This window comes from Artemia franciscana, chromosome 8 (genome assembly GCF_032884065.1).
Source record: "Artemia franciscana chromosome 8, ASM3288406v1, whole genome shotgun sequence".
In the NCBI taxonomy this organism is placed as follows: Eukaryota; Metazoa; Arthropoda; class Branchiopoda; order Anostraca; family Artemiidae; genus Artemia; species Artemia franciscana.
In genome coordinates, this window is record NC_088870.1 from 21,411,941 (window position 1) to 21,431,280 (window position 19,340).

The 19,340-nt window shown below is 37.5% G+C and overlaps 1 protein-coding gene across 1 annotated transcript in view; it reads right to left on the reverse strand.

The window, feature by feature from the left end:
* Positions 1 to 12,276: 12,276 nt before the first annotated feature.
* LOC136030130 (transformation/transcription domain-associated protein-like) overlaps positions 12,277 to 19,340 on the reverse strand; it is a gene marked incomplete in the record, with an annotated part of 128,034 nt that continues 120,970 nt past the window's right edge. The window contains 3 exon segments of the mRNA XM_065708813.1: positions 12,277 to 12,676; positions 14,747 to 14,884; positions 17,488 to 17,684. Coding sequence (XP_065564885.1) covers positions 12,599 to 12,676; positions 14,747 to 14,884; positions 17,488 to 17,684 — 413 coding nt within the window.

Consider the following 19,340-nt stretch of genomic DNA (forward strand, 5'->3'; position numbering starts at 1 on the left):
AAACGCCATATGGCAATCCCCAGCCTGTAACACACAGTGGCTGGCTCGTGGCACCCTCTGGCACGCATTATCACACCTAAACCCTTTTCAGACATTTTCCTAAAATAACCGTATACACTAGAATTGATCTTTTAAACTTAAAGGAAAACTCCAAATAGCACTTGCAATATGCGCCTGCCTAGTGGCATCCTCTGGTATCCTTCATCATCACTTGAGCGTTTTCTGACGTTCGAATACTTCAAACGAATGCCTAGTGGCATCCTCTGATATCCATCATCATTACTTGAGCGTTTTCCGACTTTCGAGTACTGAAGATAGATATTTTTGGCATTATTTTCTTGTAATTCCCAACCTGTGTCACTCTTTGGCTGGCCCGTAGCACCCTCTGGCTCCGCCCGTAGCACCTAAATCAATTTTAGGAAGTTTCTTGATAAAAATAATGTTTTAACTCCATTGGTTCGTGTTTTTTTCCGCAAGAAACCCCTTCTTGGTGTCCCCAAAACCCTTCACGCCACCCTGGCATTATATGCCTTTTCATGGCATTTATATGGCAAACAATATCATCCCCAAGTCATTTTCTGACGTTTGACTATCTTTATGGATTTGTGTTTATTCGTCAGTGGGAACTTACCATTTCAATATTAGATTGTGATACACCATGAAAATTACCGATCTATGGCACTCTTTGACTGGCCCGTGGTACCCTCAGCCATCATTCACCGTTCTTAGACCATTTTCAGACATTTTGTTGATCAAAGAAATGCTTTAACTCCATTGGTTTGTGTTTTTTCACAAGCAAGCTCCTTCGTAGGGCCTCAAAACACCTCAAACCACAATAACATTATGCGCGTGGACCTTGACATCTATGTGGCACCCTTCATCACTTCTAAAAGATTTTCACACGTTTAAATATCCCGATAGATATTTTTATTGAACTGTGGGACTTACTATTTCATTGTAAGTTCGTGACACCCCATAGCAATTCACGCTACCCTGCCGCTCAATGCCTGGCTCCAGGCACCTCTCAACATTCCTAAACCATTTTCAGATATTTTCCCGATAAAAATATCTTCAACTCCATTGGAGCGTGCTTCTGCAAGTAAACCCCTTCGTGGTGCCCTGAAAAACTTCAGGCCACTATGACGTTATGTACCCGGCCTGTGGTATTCTCTGACACCCCTCATCGTTCTAAAATTGACCATTTGAATTTAAAGAAAAACTCATGGTTCCACCTGCCTCGACTGCACTTCTGATTCTGTTGGCTGCTACCCCCGGTACCCCCACTTCTAATTCCATTTCTGTCATTGATTCCACAGCTCCGCTTCCGTAAATTCTGGATCATCCACTTCTGCCCCCGATTCCACAGTTCTCATCCCACCAATTCCGCTTCTAGTTCCGTCTGTTCCAGAAATTTGTGTGCGGTTGCCCCCATGGTAATCTATGGCTGGTCATCGACAATACCCAATTTGTCTATGTTTTTAATCGCACTGGTATGATAAACACTATCATCTTATTTTAAAAGATGAAAATGGAATTTTTAGAGAAAGTTTGTGCTCATGATTAAATTACCGCATTGTTGAATGCTGACAAAGATCAATCTTTGAACTATGGAACAAGCATTAAGCATTGGGGATGTTATTGGAAATGTATGCTTGCGTTGTCATGGCAATGAGGGGTAAAATTCATTATCAGCAATGAATATAAAGATGAATCGATGAAAAATAAAGCACTGGCAAACGTTACTACTACCATCATGAGTTTTCCAGCAGTTACAATCCATGAGCCCGGTAATATCAATGGTGAACTTTATGGCGATGCTGTTAAAAGTTGTATATGAGTTGTATAAAAGTTGTATAAGAATATGTGACATCTCAAAAGAAAACATGATGAAGTATCAAATGGAATTATACCATTATTTCAATAAACAGATTTTATTGCATTACTTTCTTATGTTTCCATTATTTTTACGGTAAGCTAACAATCCCAATGTTTGGAGTGTTTATTCGAAAGTCAGAAATCCAAGAAAAAGAATTTTCAGAAACAAAAGTATTCCTGCCAGGCTTATACTACCACAAACAAAAAAACATGCATACATACAACTTATTTATATATATATATATATATATATATATATGTGACGAGGCTCTTCTCGCCTCGTCACAAGTGCCATATGAGATCTTAGCTCTTGTTTTTTCTTTTTTAGTTTTTTTCTTTCATTTTCTTCTTTATTTTTCAGACGTCATATGCAAACCCTCAAACATACAAAAAAACTCTCAAACATACAAAAAAAAACATATTTTAATTTTTTTTTAGTTTTTTCTTTTTTTTAGTTTTGTAGCTTTTTTTAGTTTTTTTTTAGCTTTTTTCCTTTTAGTTTTTTACCTTTTTTAATTTTTTTTAGTTTTTTTCTTTTTTTTAGTTTTTTAGCTTTAATAGTTTTTTTTTCTTTTTTCAATTTTCTTTTTCTTCTTTATTTTTCAGCGTCATATGCAAACCCTCAACACAAAAATACATACAACTTATTTTTAATTATATAGATAGTGCAACGTACATACAACTTATTTTTATATATATAGATAGTGTAACGGACAAACAACTTATTTATATATATACTAGCTGTTGGGGTGGCGCTTCGCGCCAACCCAACACCTAGTTGGTGGGGGCACTTCGTGCCCACCCCCCAAGCCCCCCCGCGCACGTATGTCGTTACGCGCCATATTAGTTACGCGCCATTGTAGTTGTGTCCCTGTGTCCCACCTGTGAATATAGATAGATATATATAGATATATTTTTAACTACGTAAAACTTGCGAATATACAACATTCTTCGCTGTCCCATTGTCTGTGCATATAAATAGATTGTCAGGTTTACCGACTCTTGAACATGCAACATATAATTGTCCATGGGAAAAACAATCTGTATTCAGATTTATACCTCATTATTCTAATGATTGCCTTTGAGCTTTGTTGATGGTGATTGCTAATCGAACATTCCCTGTGTCCCCGTCGTCATTTATATATCCCCCTGTGAGCCCCGGCGTCCCCGTTGTTGTTTTTCCCTGTGTCCCGGTCGTCATTTCTGTCCCAGTCTGTAATTTCTCTTTGAGTGTCGCAGTCGTCATTTATATTCCCTGTGTCCCGGTCGTCATTTGTGTTCCGGTGTCCCGGTCTGTAATTTCTCTTTGAGTGTCCTGGTCGTCATTTATATTCCCTGTGTCCCGGTGCTTTGTTGATGGTGATTGCTAATCGAACATTCCTTGTATCTGTGCTCTCTTTGAGTGTCCTGGTCGTCATTTATATTCCCTGTGTCCTGGTCGTCATTTGTGTCCCGGTGCTTTGTTGACGGTTATTGCTAATCGAACATTCCTTGTGTCTGTGCCCCCCGGCGTCCCCGTTGTTGTTGTTTCCCTGTGCCCCGGTCGTCATTTGTGTCCCAGTCTGTAATTTCTCTTTGAGCGTCGCGGTCGTCATTTATATTCCGTGTCCCGGTCGTCATTTTTGTCCCGGTCGTCATTTGTATTCCGGTGTCCCGGTCTCTAATTTCTCTTTGAGTTTCCTGGTCGTCATTTATATTCCCTGTGTCCCGGTCGGCATTTGTGTCCCGGTGCTTTGTTGATGGTGATTGCTAATCAAACATTCCTTGTGTCCCGGTCGCTTTCTCTTTGAGTGTCCCGCTCGTCATTTATATTCCCTACAAGCTGGTTGTCATTTGTGTCCCGGTGTCCCAGTCTGTAATTTCTCTTTGAGTGTCCCGGTCGTCATTTATATTCCCTGTGTCCATTTATATTCCTTGTGTCCCGGTTGAAGCCTTATATACTTATATCTTGCGAATATACAACATTCTTTGCTGTCCCATTGTCTGTGCATATAAATAGATTGTCAGGTTTACCGACCCTTGAACATGCAACATATAATTGTCCATGGAAAAAAAAATCGTATTCAGAGCTATACCACATTATTCTAATGATTGCCCTTGAACATTCTCTGTGTCCCGGTCGTCATTTATATATCCCCCTGTGCCCCCTGGCGTCCCCGTATCAGTTGTGTCCCGGTCGTTATTTATATTCCCTGTGTCCCGGTCGTTATTTGTGTCCCGGTGTCCCAGTCTGTAATTTCTCTTTGAGTGTCCCGGTCGTCATTTATATTCCCTGTGTCCCGGTCTTCATTTGTGTCCCGTCGTCCCGATCTGTAATTTCGTCAGTCGACAAACATGACGTCAGTCGACACACAAACATGACGTCAGTAGACAGACACACAGACAAACAACTTATTTATATATATATATATATATATATATATATATATATATATATATATATTAATGTCACATCTGACATTTTTATCTAACCTTCTAGTAGTGGCTTTGTTTATTAATTGATTTTGTTCTTGTGAAATTAATGAAGACCCCCCTCTCTCTCTCTCAAAATTTTTAATTTAAAATCTTAAAAATTGCATTTTAATGTTGATTTTAAATATATAAGTTTCATCAAGTTTAGTCTAACCCGTCAAAAGTTACGAGCCTGAGAAAATGTGCCTTATTTTAGAAAATAGGAGAAAACATCCGTTAAAAGTCATGGAATCTCAACGAAAATCACAGCATCAGATTCAGTATATCAGAGAACCCTACAGTAGAAGTTTCAAGTTCTTATCTACAAAAATGTGGAATTTTGTATTTTTTGCAACAAGCCAGATCACGGATGCGCGTTTATTTGTTTGTTTTTTCCCAGGGGTGATAATATTGACCCAGTGGTCCCAGAATGTCGTGAGAAGGCACATTCTAACAAAAATTAAAAGTTCTAGTTCTCTTTTAAGTGACCAAAAAAAAATTTACTCGTATATGAAAGGAGCTGTTCCCTCCTCAACGCCCCGCTCTTTACGCTAATACTTAGGACATCAAACCTTAAGGTCATTAAATAAATAATAAAAAAGTTTTTTTCAACAGAAATTAAGAAGCAACACTAAAATTTAAGACGAACAGAAATTATTCCGTATATAAGAGGGAGCTGCCCCCCTCCTCAACATGTTGCTCTTCAAGCTAAAGTTTCTTAGAACTTTTGAAAAAGCGTCTTATTGTTCTATTTAAATGACCGTTCTGTTTTAGGAGTCGTTATTGAAAAATTGGAAGAAAAAACTTTGGCGTATAGTGAGGCGTTGAGGAGGGAGCAACCCCTCTCATATAAAGAATAATTTCTATTCGTTTTATTTTAATGTTGCTCATTACTTTCCGTTTTAGAAACTAGTTTTTAAATTTAATTTCTGATGGTTTTTTAGACGATGTCGGGAAATCCGGCTCCACCTCCACGGAAAATTCCCCCCCAGGAAAATTTCCTCTTGAAAATTTAATTCCAGAGAAAACCTACCCCGGACAATTACCCTTAGCATCTCCACACGTAAAACTACCGGCAGAGAGAAAGTAAGACGAAAAAAAAGTATTTAGTATATGATTCTGGCAAATCTCCCCGGTGTAAAATTTTGCAATATAAAGTTTACCTCTAGGAAGCTTCCCTCCCTATGGAAAATTTTCCGTGTTGAAAACCCCCCTATCAGAAAATTTTCTCCCCCCCCCTCAGAAAAATGTAAGCACACTTCCCAACAGCAAATACTGTATGTTGGGCAAATTCAATAGCTTAAAGACTTTTTCCCAGAGGTTGTGGGGAGCCATATTGTCTCCAAAGGCATAGTTATTGGATCTTTCTAGTATGCTAAACAAAATGGGTATCTTGAAATTTTGATCAGACGACTTTGGGGAAAGGATTGAGGGAGGGGGGTTAGTTGCCCTCCAATCTTTTTGGTCACTCAAAATGGCACTAGAACGTTTAACTTCCGTTCGAATGAGCCGTCATCCGGAGTTCTAGGAACATTGGTTCAATATGATCACCCCTAAAAAAAAGAAAAATAAACACACATGCTTGATCTTTCTTCAGTCAAAAAATACAGAATTCCATATTTTTGATGATGGAAGTTTGAATCTCAGACAATTAGGGTTGTCTGATACGCTGAATTTGATGTTGTGATTTTTTAAAAAGATTATTGGACTTTTAGAGGGTGTCCTCCCGCCTATTTCGAAAAACAGGCACTTTTTCTCAGGCTCGTAGCCTTTGATAGTAAACACTAAACTTAAAGAATCTTTCATATTTGGAATCAACATGATAAAGCAATTCTTTTCAAATATCTATTGATATCAAAATCAGTTTTTTAGAGTTTCGTTTACTATTGAGCCGCGTCACTTACAGTTTGTTAAAATGAACTGTTTAAGTAGTGACTAAAATTATATATTTTGTGATTATTGTATATAATGATTGCGTACCGCTGCTTTCTTCTGTCATTGAGAACCATTTTCAATATAGCTTAGTTACAGCCCAAATATAAAGTGAAATATTGACGGAAAAGGAAGTCCATTCGATTAAATTTGCAGCGGAAATGTGACATGACTCTTGTGTTTTTTCAACTCAATTCTGATTGCGTGTGTGTTGCCAGACTTTGGGTGTATACCAAAACACGAGGTCTTCCACTGTTGTTGTGTATAGCTTGGAAATACATGACTGAACATGGTCCTAGGCGAACTTAATTTACCCTTGCGCAAATATAAGATAAAATATTAAACGCTAGAAATAATTTCACGAAGTCTAAACGATAACCTTTTGTTATTCTAAGCTACGTAACCGTTGCTAATGATATCCAGTTTAAGTTGTACCTAGTGTTACAAAGGTTATCATATAATGTTGTTTCAAGAGTTCAAGAGTTGTTTGCATTTTTATTCGTCGGAAGTTTAAGAAAATGGATTGAACAGACATTTGTTTTTCATCCGAAGCAATAGACATTGAACTTCAATCTCTGAAAAATGTCTACTTTTCTTATTCTGCACAAAGGTAGGACCTTATTCTCTGCTAGACATCTTTTTACCAAAGATAAGGATTGTAAGAGCCACTTATCTCCCTTCCACCGTCCTTTTTTAGTGCACCGGACCGAAGCAAAAATCTCTCATCGAAGCTCGTCGGAAACAGCTCAACAATTAATAAAGCCTTCCGGATTACGAACTCCCCGCCTTACCCTTTGTTACCTCCTCCCACTCCCCGCATAAAGAAGTCTTATTTCCTTTCCACTTACAGTATGCTGCCTTATACCCTCCCTACTTTGCCGAGAAACCAGCAATTTCTTGACGGACCTGAATCACCATTCAAACCTTGGCAATTACCAGGTAACAGCTGTTTAACAGATCATTTCCATTCCACTGCAATTCACAGCCAAGCTAGCAATATCCCGGTTGAAAATACTCCTCTCCTTCCCCAGACCCACGCTCTACTTACTCCCTTCTGGCTCCTACAATTAGCAAACAAACAACTGCTTGCTTTAGTAACCGTTTTACTTTTCCTAGGTTCCTTGTTACGAACGCTGAAAGTCTGAATTTTGACAAACTGACCGAACCAGAGGCCCTCTTTCAATTACACAAAATTGATGTAATTGTTGTAACAGAGGTCCAGGCACAGAACCCTCACCTTTTAAAAATTAATAACTACTCCCAATTCATAAAACATCGTCCTCATGACCACCCCCTAGGTAAACAGGGAGGTGAAATTTTATTATTTGTAGGTAACTACACCCCTAAATACAACTCTTTCCTAAATTAATCCAAGCTCCCAACCTTTCAGATTGTTATCAAATCATTTGGGTAAGTGTAAGACCCAAAGTTTGGCGTCGCCTTTTTAATTTTTTTTTTTGCTGCTTTTATTATTCCCCGAATCAAAACACTGCACAAAGACAGCGATCCTTCTAGGAACTGGATGGTAGTCACGACTTTGTTCTCTGCAAACTCCCAAACGTCAGTATTTTCCTGGTAGGTGAGGCTAATGACTTGAAGTTAAATTCCCTTTGTAGTTCCCTTAACTTAAAACAGAGAGTAAAAATACCAACAACCAAAGGAAATACTACTCTTGATCTGATTTGCACGAATATATATATCTTACTTCCAAAATCTGATTAAAACCAAATACTTAGGATCCTTCCCTCAGAAAAAAGTAAAATTGTGTTCTAATGACAAACCTTACATTACTAGTTAAGAAAGTTACAAATTACTTAGTTAAAAAAGCTAATTAGACTTAAAATTAATCTTTTTCGGAACGGTAAAACATCTGAAGCTAACTTAGTGCGTAAACATATAAAACAAGAGCTAAGAGCTCATATGGCACTTGTGACGAGGCGAGAAGAGCTAAGAGACATATGGTATGAGCTCTAACAAAATTCTATGAATCAACAGATTGATTTAAAAAGGAAAATAAGAGGCTTAATGCCGGACAGGATTTAAAATAAGAGCTCTGAGTCACGATGTTCTTCTAAATACCAAAATTCATTAAGATCCGATCACCCACTCGTAAGTTATAAATACCTAATTTTTTCTAATTTTTCCTCTCCCTTTAGCCCCCCAGATGGTCGAATCTGGGAAAACGACTTTATCAAGTCAAATTGTGTAGCTCCCTGACACGCCTATCAATTTTCATCGTCCTAGCACGTCCAGAAGCACCAAACTCGCCAAATCACTGAACCCCTCCCCCCAACTCCCCCAAAGAGAGCGAATCCAGTACGATTCTGTCAATCAGGTATCAAGGATATTTGTTTATTCTATCCACCAAGCTTCATCCCGATTCCTACACTCCAAGTTTTTTTCCAAGATTTCCCCTCCAACTCCCCCCAAAGTCAAACGATCTGATCGGGATTTGAAATAATAGCTCTGAGACACGAGTTCTTTCTAAAAATTAAATTTCATTAAGATCCGATCATCTATTCGTAAGATAAAAATACCCCAATTTTCACGTTTTCCAAGAATTCCGGTTTCCCCCTCCAACTCCCCCCAACGTCACAGGATCTGGTCGGAATTTAAAATAAGAACTTTAAAGCACAAGATCCTTCTAAATATCAAATTTCATTAAGATCTGGTCACTCTTTCGTAAGTTACAAATACCTCAATTTTCAAGATTACCCCCCCCCCCCTCCGATTCCACCAAAGAGAGCAGATCCGGTCCGGTTATGTCAGTCACGTATCTTAGACAGGTTTTTATTCTTCCCATCCAGTTTCATCCTGATCTCACCGCTTTAAGTATTTTCTAAGATTTCCGGTCACCCCCCCCCCGCCCAATTGCGCTTGATCCGGTTGAGATTTAAAATAAGAGATCTGAGTTACGAGGTCCTTCTAAATATGAAGTTTCATGAAGATCCGATCACTCCTTCGTAAGTTAAAAGTATGTAAAAGTACGTTTCATCCCGATCCCTCCAATATAAGCGTTTTCCATGATTTTAGGTTCCCCCACACCAAACTTCCCCCAACGTCACCAGATCCAGTCAGGATTTAAAATAAGAGCTTTGAGACACGATATCCTTCTAAATATCAAATTTCATTGAGATCTGATAACCCGTTCGTAAGTAAAAAATACCTCATTTTTTCTAATTTGTCAGAACTAACCCCTCCCCCAACTACCCCAAAGAGAGCGGATCCGTTCCGGTTATGTCAATCATGTATCTAGGACTCGTGATTATTTTTCCCACCAAGTTTCATCCCGATCCCTCCACTCTAAGTGTTTTTCAAGTTTTAGGTTTCCCCCCCCCAACTCCCCCCCAATGTCACCAAATCTGGTCGGGTTTAAAATAAGAGCTCTGAGCCACGATATCCTTCTAAATATCAAATTTCATTGAGATCCGATTACCTGTTCGTAAGTTAAAAATACCTCATTTTTTCAAATTTTTCAGAAATAACCCCCCCCCCAACTATCCCAAAGAGCGCGGATTCGTTCCGTTTATGTCAATCATGTATTTAGCACTTGTGTTTGTTTTTTCCACCAAGTTTCATCCCGATCCCTCCACCCTAAGTGTTTTCCAAGTTTTAGGTTTCCCCCTCCCAACTCCCCCCCCCCAATGTCACCAGATCCGGTCGGGATTTAAAATAAGAGCTCTAAGACACGATATCCTTCTAAACATCAAATTTCATTGAGATCCGATCACCCGTTCGTAAGTTAAAAATACCTCATTTTTTCTAATTTTTCAGAATTACCCCCCCCCCCCCCCAAAGAGAGCGGATCCATTCCGATTATGTCAATCATGTATCTGGGACTTGTGCAAATTTTTCCCATTAAGTTTCATCCCGATCCCTCCTCTCTAAGTGTTTTCCAAGATTTTAGGTTCCCCCCTCCAACTCCCCCCAATGTAATCAGATCCGGTCGGGATTTAAAATAAGAGCTCTGAGACACTATATCATTCCAAACGTCAAATTTCATTAAGATCGCATCACCCATTCATAAGTTAGAAATAGTTCATTGTTTCTATTCTTTCCCAATTAACCGGCCCCCCACTCCCCCCCAGATGGTCAAATTGGGAAAACGGCTATTTCTAATTTAAGCTGGTCCCGTCCCTGATACGCCTGCCAAATTTCATCGTCCTAGCTTACCTGGAAGTGCCTAAAGTAGCAAAACCGGGATCGACAGACAGACCGACAGAATTGGCGATTGCTATATGTCACTTGGTTAATACCAAGTGCCATAAAAAGAAATACGTTAATCTGTTTCTAATGTAAAATCAAGGATTTGTTGTCTACTAAGCCAAAACAGTGGTACAATAGTATAAAAAGAATTTGTGGGAAAACACATAATAATATAGATTTCTATTTACAAGTAGAGCCCCTTGTTACAGCTAATGACCTGAATAAATTTCTTTCCTCCATCTTTCAAAGCCTCTCTCCCCTCTCTATGAATACTGCTTATGATCTACACTCTCCCAATTCACCTATTATTTTGCCCTCAGATGTTGAGGCAAAAGTTAAAACTATTAAAAAGTGCAGCACCTGTCCACTAGATATCCCAATTGTACAAATTAAAGCCTTTGCAGACATTCTTTCAGAACCTTTGTCAGTACTTTTTAATGAAATTACCTCTACTGGTAAGTTCCCTGATTGCTGGAAATTAGGGTTTATTACTCCCGTAAAAAGAAGGGTAGCAAACAAGATTTTGCTGGTGTTCGGCCCATTACTCTTACTCTGGTATTTTCCAAGTTATATGAAATCTTTTTAGCTGATTGGTTGAAAGTAAAAACAATCCCAAATGGTGACCAAAGGCAATTCAGAAATTTACGCTCTACTCCTACCACACACTACGCTATATGGTTCACCTTTAGGACACTATATGTAATAAATTTGAAAAAAAAAAAAAAACAATACCTGGCTCAATGTTAACACAGTTGACTTAAAAACAGCTTTTGATTTAATTAACCACAATACATAAAAAAAAAATAACCAATGACTTCCTAGTTGACCCCTATCTAATACGAACAAATTCGTCCTTCCTTTCTAATAGAACACAAGTCGTCAAATACCTGGGTGTTTACTCTAATCCCCTCCCAATTTAAAATAGTGCACCACAGAAAGCCCTATTAGGCCCAATTGAAATTTCTTACCATAATAAACAGTCTTGGTGTTGATTTCCTGGATGGATGGAAATTCATTGACGATTTAACTGTCTTAGAAACGTGTTTCAAAAATCTAAAAAGTAACCCAAAGGAAATCTTGGAGTCAAAATCAAGTGAAGCTATTGCTAGTGATATGAGAGTCAACCCTTTAAAGTGAACAGTTTTGACAATTAGTTTCCTAAAAACTACCCCTTCTTTCTCCTGTCCTATCCCCCTGAAATGTCTAAACACCCCCTAAAAGTGATGCAATCTTAACGAAAATCACACCATCAGATTCATCGTATCAGAAAACCTTATTGTAGAAGTTTCAAGCTCCTATCTGTAAAAATATGAAATTTCGCATTTTTTGCCAGAAGACAGATCACGTATGCGTGTTTATTTGTTTTGTTTTTTTCTCAGGGATGATCGTATCGACTCAGTGGTCCTAGAATGTCGTGTGAAAGCTCATTTTAACGGAAACTAAAAGTTCTAGTGCCCACTCTCATTTTTCCCCCAAAGTCACCGGATCAAAATTCTGAGATAGTCATTCTTCATTTTTTTTTTTTAATATGTAGTAATTTGATTCTTAGGTCTTTATTTTTTTTTTATGTAGTAATTTGTTTAAAAAAAAAAGAAAAATCAATGGCGTCCACGAAAATTTTTATTTCAGAGAAAAGTAGTTATATTTTGGAAGCCCGAAAGTAATTGCAAACAATTTAGCAGAAGGGATCTTGACTACCGCACACACTACTTAATGTCACTCCTAAACTATGTATCAACTGTATTCTTTCGACAATAAAGATTTAAGACAAAAAGTGAATGGACCTTATCGAAAAAAGCGACCATAGACATATTAGAAACGAAATTTATAATATAATTAGTACTATATTAATAATAGCCATAATAAACACTATAAACACATATTAGAATAAAAAAGCTATAAAAATTAGGAAAGAAAGTACTATTTTGGCTTATCATTATCCAGACATGAACAACATAAAAAAAGACACAAATAGCAAGAGTATCCAATGAAATTTAGTTTTTTTTTTCCAGCGCTGCCTAGTTACATTCTTGAAATAACAGAGCAAGGCAAATAGATTAACAAGAATTTACGATTGAATCAAGTTTTGAAATTCAGTTTTTTTATATACAGCCACTGACGAAGATAATCATGCCTATAACCACGGATGCCACGCTGGATCCATTAGACATAACTTATCTTGCGTACTCGCTGCAGAAACCAAGCTTGAAACCTAGAAAAGTTTTCAATACATAAAAATCTGGTGGACGGTATGTAAATGGCATCGCAAAAAACAATATTTTAAACACTTATAATGAAAATATAAAAATTTTAAGAATGTACCTGCCCTTCGCAGTTTCTAGGATAGGTTGAATATAAGGCAATGTGAACTTTAAAGAACCGCCCTATTTCGTCCATTATAAACATTTTTAATCTGTGTAGCCAAACTATTTAGAACTGATTGGACGGTCATGTCATAACTTATAGAGTTAGGAAAAGGTTAATTCAGATTCTGGTTTATTTATCGGTCAGTCAAACATTTATAACATACTAAATATACAAATATCTGGCAGAGATACAGTTAACGACGGAAAACTTAAAACCGGCACTTAATCCCCCGGAAATCTTAGAAAAAACGTTGACTTCCCCCATTTTGTGTCAAAGACGGAGATATTTAGATTTAATGAAACTTGCACCATTAGAAAGTATGATTTGTTTTTCGATTAAACGTAGTAGAATTTTCTTTTTAGACTACAGGAAAGGGACATCCCAAAAATTCTTCTAGCCTACTTGCTAGGAAAAGGTTAAAAATCAGATCGAAGAAAGTATCATTTGAGATATTTAACAGCTTTGGGAGTTCCTAGTGGTGCTATCCGATTTGAATTGAAACTTCGCCAACACAGGGAACATATTATTTATGCTTCAGGTACATTGAATAGACAGCACCTTGCATAGTAAAAGATTATATCTTTCTTTATTTTAAAAGTAGCCTTTCGTTGGCTTTTCAAAACTGTTGGACACATTCAAGATCCCCTATAAATGTTTACCAAACTTTTAACGAAATTTAATTTGAGCCGTTTTGTAGCTTTGGAAGTTCTCTGTTGTGCAAGGAAAATTCTTTAATGGGTTCTTTGTCTCAGAGACGATCAACCAACGCTAAGGCTCACAAAACAATCTTTAAGGTATGTTCGGTGTTTTTCACATTTAAAGTTCATAGCTTTATCAGTAAGCTAGTATAGACGAGAAAAGTGCGCTAGTGGCCTACTAACTTAGACATTTACGTGATTAACTCAAGCAAAGCATGACCCTAAATATTTAGAGGCAAGATGCTTCAGAAAAAAAAACGAAATAGAACAGTCTGTTGCATTATTATTATTATTATTTTTAAATTTGAATAAGGAAAAAGAACAATGAAAGAATCTCAGATCGTATTCTCTAATCGATTACAGCTTCCACTGGCAACGGGTCAAAATCCAAGAAATTCCTACAGAAGAAGAAGGAAGGAGACCGAAGACAAATATTATTCAGACCCTGTTTTCAAGAAAGATTTTCAATTTTCATTCATATTTTACCGATTTTGGAGGCTCAGGGAGTAGAACAAAGCCCGTTCTTCCTTTTATTAGTGGCATCTCTGACAACATATCAAGTAAATAATGGAAATTCTCATTACATGTATAACAGCAAGTATAATGTATTCCTAATGTCCAGAAAGTCATGATAGTCTATTGATAGACAATGACAGACAATTATGTCTTTGGCTATTCAAGTTTCTTAATAGTAATTACACAAATATTAACAGAAAATAATAGCTACGAACTATAGTTTATAAACGAGTGAATTTTTGAATTAATCTTTCATTTTCGGTGCTAACATATTTTCAAGTATTGAAAAACAAAGGAGGAAGAGAGAGAGAGAGAGAGAGAGAGACAGAGAGACAGAGAGGACAGAGACAGAGAGAGAGAGAGAGAGAGAGAGAGAGGAGAGAGAGAGAGAGAGAGAGAGAGAGGAGAGAGAGAGAGAGAGAGAGAGAGAAGAGAGAGAGAGAGAGAGAGAGAGAGAGAAAGAGAAAGAGAAAGAGAAAGAGAAAGAGAAAGAGAGAGAGAGAGAGAGAGAGAGAGAGAGAGAGAGAGAGAGAGAGAGAGAGAGAGAGAGAGAGAGAGAGAGAGAGAGAGAGAGAGAGAGAGAGAGAAAGAGAAAGAGAAAGAGAAAGAGAAAGAGAAAGAGAAAGAGAGAGAGAGAGAGAGAGAGAGAGAGAGAGAGAGAGAGAGAGAGAGAGAAAGAAAGTAAATCTACATTTAATTACCTTGTTATCGGTCCCATCGTAGTTTGACAAAGACTGAAGCCTGTTCATTATCTGGCTAACAGCTTTTGATACTGTTGTAATTATTATTTCTGGATCAGTATCCTTCTCAGGTGGATATCCATCTTTATCAGTGCACCTCTGAAAACGAGAAAGAAATTACAGCCTTGAAGCTAATAAAACGCACGTACACACACGGCCATTCATTGAAATGCGTGTGAAAAAGCCGTTGGCTTCTTTTTCTTTTTCCTCTTTCGACTAGAACCCAACAAAGCGCAAACCACGACCAGGAACTCCTGCGGTCGGGCGTATGTATTCGCCTATTTTACTACAGATTACAATGTCTACAAAAGACTAATACTTATACAGCCAATTGAACTAACACTGACATGGACGTGGCTAAATGCGTTTTGCTTTTTTGCGTGTGAATCCCATGTTATTGTTTTCAGCTTTGTGTTATAGTTTAAAGACGTGTCCATTCCATATAGGGCGTCAGGGTGAAGCCGAAAAGTGCATGACACAGGTTCAGCTCCGCGTCGAACCAGATAAGTTTCAAAAGCTCAACTTTAGTAAAAGAGTCTATAACTGAACCCGTTTTCTAGGGTTACAATGGGAGAAAGGTTGAGATGACTAGGACACCTTTTGTAGATGAAGGATGACAGATTGGCAATGGTCGTTCTTTTCGGTCGTCCATCTAGGACAAGAAAAAAAAAATAGGTCGTAAGAAAGGATTAAGGAAAAGTGGAACTTCTTGGGAGGAAGTAAACAGAGAAGCTTTAAATTGACTGGGATGTAGAAGAGCGTGCGCAACTGTGTTGGCCAAAAATAGTCAAAACTAAGGATAATCAGCTAATATAAATATGAATTCTGGTTGATGTGATTTTGCCGACAAATTGTTAATCATTGATATTTTATTTTTTATAAATAAACTGACAAAATTCTACGGTATATCCCTATTTTCTTGAGATATCCGGTCCATTTTTAGGGATTGTACCTCGATTAATCTTATCTATTTTAATTCCCTCCTTTAAATCTTCTTCAACTGCCTATAACTACTTGTAATTAGTATGCGATGGGCTGCGAGATATTATTGGGCAAAGTGAGCAGGGTTACAACCACATTCAGTTCCTTAAGTTCCAAAATAGCCCAAAGTTGCGTGCTACACAAAAATTTTCGGTGCTACAGTCAAAACTTGTCCGCGTGTCGCGGCTTACGCCCCGACACGCGCATAATCCGTTTAAGTGTACCTGGATTAGTTTTAGGCCATTTTTTTCACCTTTTAATGTCTGGTTATTTCAAACTTAGCACCAATTTTTCGAAACAAATACGGGAAAAAAGCGCTCCGCGTTTTTGTTAATTCCTCTGCCTTTTTTTCAAAATCTTCATTATTTTGCCCAAGACAAATTATAAAAATAAAATGTAGCAAGCTATTGCTACTATTTGGTCATTCAATGTAGCACTTGCTACGGGGCTAGACATGACGAAATAGTGCTAAAATAACAATTTCGTATAACAGGTGGCAACTCTGCCCACGAGACCTTGTTGGATCCTAATAATGAAATGCCGCTGTATGTACCCGATATAAGATGAAGTAATTATATTGACAGAAGACAGCAAGAGGAGGTCTCACCTTGTAAATACCTAACGACCTTCCGTACACTGTCATAAAGGAATTCTCAATGACTGGGGAATGGATTTTAATCCCTATTTACTCATGTAAAGCAGTAAAGGAGGGATCTTATTATAGGTATCGTATACTGATATCCAAGTAAATCCGCCTCTCAATTCTTCATATCTACGATGAGCTTTCGCAGACAAAACGAACTCACCCATGTGAGCTTATCATCCCTGCGCTTATCAACATTTCAGGGGAGGTGAATTTTCTATCAACTTTGCTTACTGCCGTATTCTGTCAAGTTTAACTATGATCACTACGTCCTTGATCGACAACATTTTCTCTTCTCCTGATTTGTTGCAGAATTCTCTACTAGTAAACGATCCATCGACAATTTCCCTGTCTTTTCAGTACTTAGTTCCATAAAGATACAAAGTCAGATGATACCCACTTTAAGCGAAGATACCTTTAAATAAGGCCAAGAGGATCTAAGTAGATACTTCATGGGGTATTTTGACATGTACAAGGTATAGTTTGACTCCTTTTAGATTTCTAATGAAAGACGAACAGAAACGAACATAATAAAATCCAGTGAAAAAAACAAAGAGAACTATGAAGATATTTTGGTCAAGACCTCCGCTTTACCGTCTTCAGTGCAAATAATAATAATAAAAAAATACAGATAAAAATCCAAAAGATAAAAGAAAACCTAAACTTAAAACGAACACTGAAACTAAATAGAAAAATAGTGAAGATCAGGCTCATCTTGTTATGATTAGCCAGTGTGGTCTCACTAATTATTTTCTATTTTAAGTCCTACTGTTGATATGCGCACTTTACCCCCTTGTGCTTAGAGGAATAAAAGATTTATACGCTCATGTCCAAGGATGACTGCAGGCGCTCTTAGAACTAGAAAAAGAACAATAATACCTAGGAATCTCACAACTAAGTCTTCATCGAGTACTACTACAATTTGCCCAAAAGATCGTTTGTATTTGATTTAACCCCTCTATAGAACCCGTTTTTAAATACAGTTTATTGTCAGTTTCCTTATTTAAATGAGCTTTCAAAGGTAGAAATTAAAAACATTTAAAAAACATAGCACATTAGGCGACTGAAGTAAGCTAACCTTTCTATGCCAGCCAATAACCTCATCTCTAAGCATGGCTCTCAAGATACTTTGAAGTTTGTATGGAGAGTAGCTTAAACTTCTTGCGGCAGCTATCATTGCTGCAGTTAATGAACCAGAAACAGCTAACGGAGTTATAAAGTCGGCCAGGTTTGGAGTTAATCTAAATGGTACAGGACGATTGCCTTCTAACGACCCTGAAAAGAGAAAAGGAATATTTTCACGAATCTATGGTTCACACTAAACGGCACATCACTTAGGGTCGGTGGGGGGGAGTCTATTTCAGCAACATACAAAATAAATCAGGACACAATAGAATTTTCCTCGTTATTGCTTTCTTGCTTTCTATATTTGTTTTTAATTGGCGATGAAAAAGAAAAAACAAACCGAAAAGAATCTTTACGTCCAATATAATTTTCACAAAGAAATTAATGTTTCAAATAAATTCATTCTTCCTTTGATTATTTTGCCTTTGACGAAATTTGTGTATTGAAAATAAATTTTTTCCCAGCTGACTTAAGCTAGCACAAGTGATCGATTTATATTAAGGTGGACCTCAAAGTGATCCAACTAGTTATCGGCCAATATTTTTACTGTCCGTGTTTAAAAATATTATTGGCAAGCCTATGCTTTCCCTTCTACTTGTCTTTTTAGAATGAAGATTTTTTTTTCATGATTTTCAGCTAGGTTCTGAAGAAAGTATTCCACATAAGTCTCAAATCCTTTTTATTTTTGTACATTCAACACTTATTATGGTCTGCTTCCTGATGCTATATTTTTTAGACATCCGAAAAGCTTTTAATTCGTTGGCCCGTCAAATGTCTTAATTTCTAAATTATCTTACTGTGGTTTAAGAGAGGATGCTTGCACTTGGTTTAACACTTATTTGTTTGGAAGAGTTATCTCCGAGGATCCTCTTTTCCGCTCACCACCTGAAACTGAGTGTGGTGTTCCGCAAGGTTCAGTTCTAGAGCCACTTCTATTCTTGTTTTGAGTCAAGGGCCTTATTGTTGCGATGATAAACCAAAAACCAACAGCTTGTTGTCGTTTATACCACCCTAAAACTTCCCACACAACAAAAATGTACATTGCCTTATTAGGACGAGGACGTTCTCGTTGGTTTCACTGACGAAAGAGCCCTCGACACTGATTTCAGAACTAAGCCTGACATTCGCATCAAATAGGTTGATTCGACGGGTAAATTTTTCAAGTTTGTCATCAACTGTCTGATATCCTCTTTCAAAGGGTTCTCTTGGTAGACCTGGAGACCAGTGTGTCCGGTTTCTCGGCGTTTTCTTGATGAAAATTTCTCATTAATGCATCAAATTATTCTAATTAAAACCAAGACATCAAGAAATAACGGACTTCTTATGAAACCTATACACATTTTCCTGAGAATAGTTCTAATAATTATGTTTCATTGTTTAATTATATTGAGTCTCTTGTTACCTTACTATATAGATGTCAACACTTTCTTCCTTTCTGAAACCAGTTTCCATGTATATGTTAGTGCAAGGGACTGCCTGTTAAAGGCAAGCTTAGAAATTTAATAAAATTAAAAAATATGGCAACACTGTCTTCCAACATACAGCACCATCATTAAGGCAAGTCTAATTCCCAACCCCATTTTTACTATCGCAGGATAAGCCACTTGGAAATCTGTATTATATACTTTTTATCGGTTGTAAAACACCATAATTACGCAACTGCAACGTAGTTGATACAATCCTCCCATAAATGTAAAATCGGCTCTGTCTATCATGAAAATAGCCAAAGCATGCGCCTAAATGACTAAACACCTTCAAGTTCTAGTGGATGTTCTCATCCCCCAGAAGTGTTTCAAATATTCTGAA